Here is a 7,396-nt window from a genome sequence, read left to right on the forward strand (position 1 = left end):
TGCAAAAACCACTTCTTACTTTTATTTATCAGAGACGCAACGAGATTCTAGGCATCCAATCGACAACATGTTTCCAAGTGCCGGCAGACGTTTCGATTTTCTATGGGAAATTAAAGACGGTCAATGGTTGTTTGGAGCTAATTTTTCATTGTCCTGCTTTCTCACGTATTAGATAACAAGACATGGGCTAATTTTTTTGGGCCATATATACATAACTGGACTTATTTTATGCCCCTAAAAATGTGCTGCCTTGGGCCTAAGCCCAAGTCGCCCTGGTATTAGGTCGGGCCTGCCCATGGCATATAGGTGTAAAACCCCGGGGGGAGCCCATGACATTTGTATATGTTTATATGTATGGCTTGTATGGTTGATATGGTTTATATGATTATGTGGATTGTGTGGGGTATGTTATGAGGAACTCACTAAGCGTTAGCTTACAGTTTGTTGGTTGTTTCAGGTACTTCGGGATCTAAGGGCAATAGCCCGGGGTGATGACACGACATGTACTCTCTGACGTTTTATTGGAGACATTATGATGTTATGAATAAATTGTCTGATGTTATGAATTTTGAAACAAATGTGATTGTGATTTTATATTTTATGGAAATTATTTCATTATTTAAAAATGTAAAATTTTATTGGAAATTTACGATGTTACGTTATATCACATATTTTACTTTGTTTACGGGTATAATTCATGGGCGGATTCACAGTAGATCCCAGGGTATCCCGGGATACCCCTCAAAAATATTTCGGTAGTATAGTTTTTTTAGAAAAAAATCGTTTTATGTAGTACATATACATAATATTAACATGTTTATCGAGAAAATAATACAAGATGTAATTGGTTTAGATGGTTAAGGTGTTAAGGGATGTTTCTCGAGGTTGCAAGTTCAAATCTTCTAGCAAAGACTTATTTTTTTTATATTTTTGTAGCTCCTTTTATATCGCTGTATACAGATTATATTGGTTTATTTTATTTTGTTTATCAGTTTTTCAACTTGTTTTTTAAAAAATTTAAAATTGTCCCATATCGATAATAACATGAAACATAGTTCATATACATCTGTTATATAAGCAACAAAGCTTCCTAACTCTCAACAAGTTAATCTTTTAAATAGGTTTGAGTTTAAACCCGAAACCGAGAATCTAAACCCGTTTTGGGATACCCTTTTACTTTGAACTTGGCTCCGCCACTAATATAATTAACCATAAATTTTAAATAATAAACTATTAATCTCTGTTCCGAGATTTTAATATAATAGAATTAAAGTTGATAATGATTTTAAGGTATATAAAATGGTTTTAAACTAATCAATGACAAATCAATCACCATAACCATCAAGGTTGATCTAATCAATGACAAATCAATTACCATAACCATCAAGATATCAATCATATAAATAATTGATTATCACCAATCATTTTTCTAATGATTATGATATTTGGTTTTAGATTATAGTAACCTAAACTATCGTCCTGTATATATTAAAATCAGAAGCAAAATTTTCTTAAAGAAAATTGATGTCTCATAACTGTTGTTAAATTTAAATCAGAAGCAAAATTTTCTTAAAGAAAATTGATGTCTCATAACTGTTGTTAAATTTGGGAAATGGAGAGTGTGGTAAATCAATTGCTTGCATAGTTATCAATCGTGATTTTACTTTCCTTGAAAAACTATTTGCACCTTATGCTTCGGATCCATAAATATTTTATCAAGATAATCCAATAATAACAATGGGCACGGACACATGAATCTCATTAGAATGGAGTATATGGTAGATTTCGACAGTCGTGCCTAGATAGTTAGAACGAGTGTGTCTCATAGATGATCTCCTACGTATGTAACTAGAGAACCAATAGAGAACCAATAAATGAGGCAAAAACATAGATAGAATACACAAGAGAGACGAGTATCACATATAAAAAAGTAAATTATAATAAACATTATAACTCTGTCCTCCTAGAAACTTCTAAATATCTAACAATAAAAAAATTGTTTTCAAACGGCGGGATTTTGAATTGTTTTCAATTCTAAGGCACAAGGAAAAAAACAATAGTTGTAATCATATTTTGAATTGTTAAATTGTTTTCAATTCTAAGGCACAAGGAAAAAAAACAATAGTTGTAATCATATTTTGAATTGTTTTCAAATTTGTAAGTTTAAAAAAAGTGAGTAAATTAGTGTATATGATGGTTGTAAATAACGATGAGGCCTTGCATTTTTCAAGGCATGACAAAATAGTAAAATTTTAATATATTTTATAATATTATATATTTTTACTATCATCCAATTATATAAACAAACCATATATTATCAAAAATCTTATGTTTTCACACGTGAATATACATTTAATCTTACATGTAATCACCAGATTTACAATCATACTAAAACCTTACAAAAATATCATCTTTTAAAAAGTGCGTGAACATTACAAAAGCATGTAATATATTTAGATCAAATCCAAGGAGGAACAAAAACCCTCTTCATGGCCATGGAGGTTCACCACGATAACTCTTGGCTACCCAAAAAAAAAACGCTTTATGGAAAAAGATGCGTCTTTTCACGCCATACCACGTTATTTGGCCAGTAAGGTATACATCTGTCTAGGTCATTATCAGGACATCTACACCCCGTCTTGACGCCAAGACGCGTTATTTAGAACTTTGGTCTATATATACTCACAAAATCTCGCGGTTTTAAAAGATTTATTTCCAGTTGTGGAATAGTTATAATCGTTTTCAGAATGTTCAATACAACGACATGATACAAATCTGTCTCATCATAAATTTTACATTTTCCTTAAGAAAACGTTGAATATATTTATAATAATAAATTCAACATTTCGTGAAAAAGTAGCATTTTGCAATGTTTTTCTAAATTTAATATTACCCTAATTTTTTTAGAACACTAACAAGTACTTTTAGCATCTAATAGAATCGGATCTAAAACATTTTATTACATGAGACTATATTCAATTAAAATGTTAATTTGCAAGGATAGTTTTACTATGAATTGAACATGGGACCTTTTACTTACAAATTAACAACCTCCAAGAGTACGAAAAACTGTTCTCTTTTTTTTTTTGGCAAAGCCACAACACACATTGGTTACAGAAAATGAAGCCACGTAAAGGCAACGACAAAGATCAAGAAACATGATGATGAACCATGCGAATCATGAACTCCAAATCCGGTTGCATCCGATTGCTTCGTTTGACTAAGCTGTTACATCAATCTACAACATCATTTGAGCATATTATCAAAATTGGTTTATAGGAAAGAACAGTGTTTAAGGATTACCTGTGGAGAAACCGAACACAACTCAGGTTGGCGAACAATGTAGATCTGATCACCGATGTTGTTTTCCTTATAAATATCCTGGTTTCGATGCCATGTCCATAGTGCATATGTAGAATTCACGACCTATAAAAATGTTTTTAAAAATGTCTTTACGCCCCATTTGTTATGCAAGAAACAACAGAACATGTTGTACTGCATTTAGCATGCATTGGATTGAGACTGAGACTGATGTAATGGACAAGCTTTCTTGGCTATTTTCAATGATGGGGATAAGGAGGGCATTTACAACTTTTTGTCCTTAATTAACGTTTCTTACCTCGAGGATGCCATGTCCAAAGCTGCTTTCTCTAAATGCACTCCATTCGGGTTGTTTATCCCAGCAAAATTTCCCCTTTGCGGGACCAGAGGTGAAATTTGTATGACACACCCCACCAAATTCAGGTATATTATCACTAGGTGAAGGACATTTTCCAGGTTCATCTGCGTATTCAACATCAACTTTCTCAATGTTACCACCATCTCCAATTGTTATATACACTGGCCCACAAGGGTCTAAACTGTAATTATACACTCTATTCATCCGCTCATAAGCATGCACCTGAAAAAAGCCACAAATTATGTTTCATTTCATTCATGGTTGATATCTCATACTCAAGAAACATTGTCTATGTGTTATGTCGTTCTTTCTGTATTAAGTAAAAAAAAAAAAAAACAATATCTTACATGACCAGAGAACACAATGTCAACATGATACTCATACAAAAGTTCTTCCATTTCTAGCCTCATACACTCAAATTCTTGATAATGTGAGGAATAACTATTGTACCAAGGGGAATGCCATGCAGCCACTAACCAAGGTGTCACACTTCGGTTTAATTTTGTCAAGTCGTTTTGAAGCCAAGAATATTGTGCACCTGAAAAAAAAATCATATATTCATATCTACTACTTGAAAAACGAGTAACAAATTAGCAATTTTGGTAAAAGTCAAATTTAGATACTTGTTCTATTGTAGTCAATATATGCTCCTAACATGATGAAGTGTATGCCTCCCGCATCAAATGAGTAGTAGAAATTGGTGTTAGAACGTGACTCCTTGGAGGGAACTGCGAATCTTTTTAGATATGATTCAAAAGTGACACCAGAAGCTTGTGGTTCGATCTCATGGTTACCTTCAATGATCATCATGGGTACTCTAGAGATCAAGGGCTCCATGAACCTGAACTTTAGCAACAAAACTTGTGTCAAAATTATCACATTCTTGTATGAATCTTAATACATATAGGAAATTCATACAGAAGAGTTTACCTTCCCCATCCATCCCAACGGGGTTGATATGTTTCACGAATTGGGGCATCGGGAAAAGCACAGGAGAAGCAGGAAGCACCATCGCCACCAGTTGTAAGGTACTGATTAGCGTAACTTAGGTCACCCACCATTACAACAAGAGATGGATCATTTTGAATCAGATGATCGATGGTGGTGGTTGTATTTGCAGTGAGGCCAAGGTCTCCGACGACTCCGATTCTACTAGGGTATGCGTTAGGGCTGGGCAACGGTAACGTTTTGAAAAGACGCTCGTCGCTCATCGCCGGAATAGAACTGTCTCCACATTTATAGTAATAAGTCGTACCAGGTACAAGACCTAATAAAGCAAATCAAAAATTGATTTGACTAGTGATTATGGGTATTAATGGAAAATTGAGGTGATGAATTCTTACCATCAATTTTGACATGATGGATGATCCCGGAAGTGTAATTAAGAAGCCCCTTGAATGGATATAGTTGATTATAAATCACTGAAACTCCATGTCGTTTCTTCGAATACACCCCGCTTTTTTTTCCATACCACACTTCACTAGCAACACTCGATGGATCGAGTGGCGTTACATTCTTCCCAATTTGTGCATCCCCTTTAAAACAAGAATGAAATTATATCGAGAACGATCAAATAGACATTGGTGGAAATGAGTGAAATGGTACCAGTGATCCATGAAACCCACATGGAATTTGGAGTGGAAAGTGCTAAAGCAATTTGTTCTGGAAAATTGGAAGTCACATTTTTCTTTAATCTGGTATGATTCATGGGCAAATCGTCGCTGCCTCGACGAAGTGATGGGTCGAATTTTCGGGTTTCCGGGTTAAATGGGCCATCCATGGTGGTGGGTATTTTAGCTGAGGCACTCATCAGGATCACCATCATCATTGTTAAGGATTTAAGAAGTCTACCCTCCATGGCTGAAGGTTTATATGTTCTTTCTCAGTTTCAGTTCAAATAGTTTGAAGGTTGTAATCACTAATCGGTGGAGTTAAACTTACTCTTTGAAAAAGTTTCGAAAATGGAATATGATGGAGCGAGCATATATTCAGAGTTCAGCGGTGATGGTAGGACTCACGATTTGACTCCAATATTAATTGTATTGTGCTAAAAAAAATAAAAAATAAAAAATTACCATGTTTTTTATTACTTGGTTTTTCAAACGTGTTTAATCATTTAATTTAATACTCCTATATATATATATATATATATATATATATATATATATATATATATATATATATATATATATATATATATATATATATTTTCAATTACTTAATATCTATATTATTATTTGTTTTTAGTTTTAGTTTTATTTACTTACCTACTTAATATTTATATTATTATATTATGATTATGATTTTTATATTTTTTTCCGGATAACTTTCTACAAAGATTAGAAAATTAAGTCTGTTACCTAATTAAAAACAAAAAATTCATTTAAAAAAGAAGAATTGAAACCCATGTTTTAAAATTCTAGAGTTATACGATTGTATAAAAGATGCTCTACATGTATTAATGTTGCCAACTTGTCGCGTGTAAGAAATGTGTTTTGGAAATTAATTTATTAAGTGTTTTTAGTAAAAAAAAATCATTTTGATATAATTAATAAATGAAAAACCTTGTTATTGATAAATTAAATTGTATTTTGAGTTTTTAATATCGTATTTGATTCATAGAATCATAAATTATTATTATTATTACTATCAGAGGTGAGTTAAGAACCACTTGAAGAACAAGGAGCATCCGATATTCTTGATATTCAATATCAACCGTTGTAAATCGCTATTTACAGTTATTGTGTCCAGCCTCGTCGTTTCCTTCTCATGTTCTTCAACCTCCGTCAACATCGATTTATTCTCACGTTCTTCAACTTTCAGCAAGATCGATGTCAAACTTCTAATCTCTTAGCGGTTGAATACATAGTGTCAACCATCCCATGATTTTTCATTTATCGTCGATCTTCAACTTCTCATAATTCCTCTTCGCCTTTAATTTCCCAACGGTTTTTCAGAAGGGTATTCTCCGCTCATGTCTCCTTCTTCGACCTCACCATCTGCTATATATTGAAATCGCTAGCCAGTTCTTTCCACTTTCCACTGCACTTCCCCATGTTCCTTCTCGTTCATCTCGCACAACCACTCAGGTATGTTTCTTCTACGAGCTCCACACTCTGATTGTGTTAATTCCCCCCCCCCCCCCCCCCCCACACACACACACACTTTTTGCCCTTATTTAATCTCGAACGAGATCATTTGTGTTCAAATAATGCATGGGTACTTGATGTGGAAGAAACTGGACCCGTTTGATTTTTGGTTTGAGTTTTGATCGAAGATGTTTGGAAGTATAAATAAGAAGAAGTGGCAGATTCCACTTCTTTTCCCACACCTGTACAATTGTCACTCCTTTTCTCTATGCACACACATCTCTAAGATGCGATGGAAGCTTTTTCCTATATAAGCAAGCCCTAAGACCAAAAGGAAGAATGAGAGATGAAAACTCCAAAAAGAACAAGGTTTTATTTTGTTTCCCCAATGCATTTTCTCAACTCTTTACTTGGGTTTATTGATGATTTTGCTGAATTAAGCTTTGTTTTTCTGTTAGGACATTTCGCTTGGTCAATTGGTTTAGAAAGTGGTTGAGTATCAAGAGAAAATGTAAGGAATTTCATGCCAATAAAGGTGTTTATAGAGGTGGGTATCTGATGAATATTCATTCATACTCTTAAGTTTACTAATGTCTTGAATCTTTGTAGAAATTTAAAGAATGTATGA

General features: G+C 33.5%; 1 protein-coding gene across 1 annotated transcript; it reads right to left on the bottom strand.

Annotated features, from left to right (window-relative positions):
• Positions 1-2,932: 2,932 nt before the first annotated feature.
• PAP23 (purple acid phosphatase 23) lies at positions 2,933-5,646 on the bottom strand. Its single transcript, XM_078987108.1, has 8 exons — positions 5,285-5,646; positions 5,023-5,214; positions 4,610-4,946; positions 4,303-4,520; positions 4,027-4,217; positions 3,620-3,901; positions 3,304-3,426; positions 2,933-3,225 (listed from the first exon to the last, which is right to left on the bottom strand). The coding sequence occupies exons 1-8, from the start codon at positions 5,535-5,537 to the stop codon at positions 3,112-3,114; spliced, it is 1,710 nt and encodes a 569-aa protein (XP_078843234.1). The 5' UTR covers positions 5,538-5,646; the 3' UTR covers positions 2,933-3,111.
• Between the last annotated feature and the right edge of the window lie 1,750 nt (positions 5,647-7,396).

The sequence above is a fragment of the Lactuca saligna genome, chromosome 1 (genome assembly GCF_052625555.1).
Source record: "Lactuca saligna cultivar CGN05327 chromosome 1, ASM5262555v1, whole genome shotgun sequence".
Classification (NCBI taxonomy): domain Eukaryota; kingdom Viridiplantae; phylum Streptophyta; class Magnoliopsida; order Asterales; family Asteraceae; genus Lactuca; species Lactuca saligna.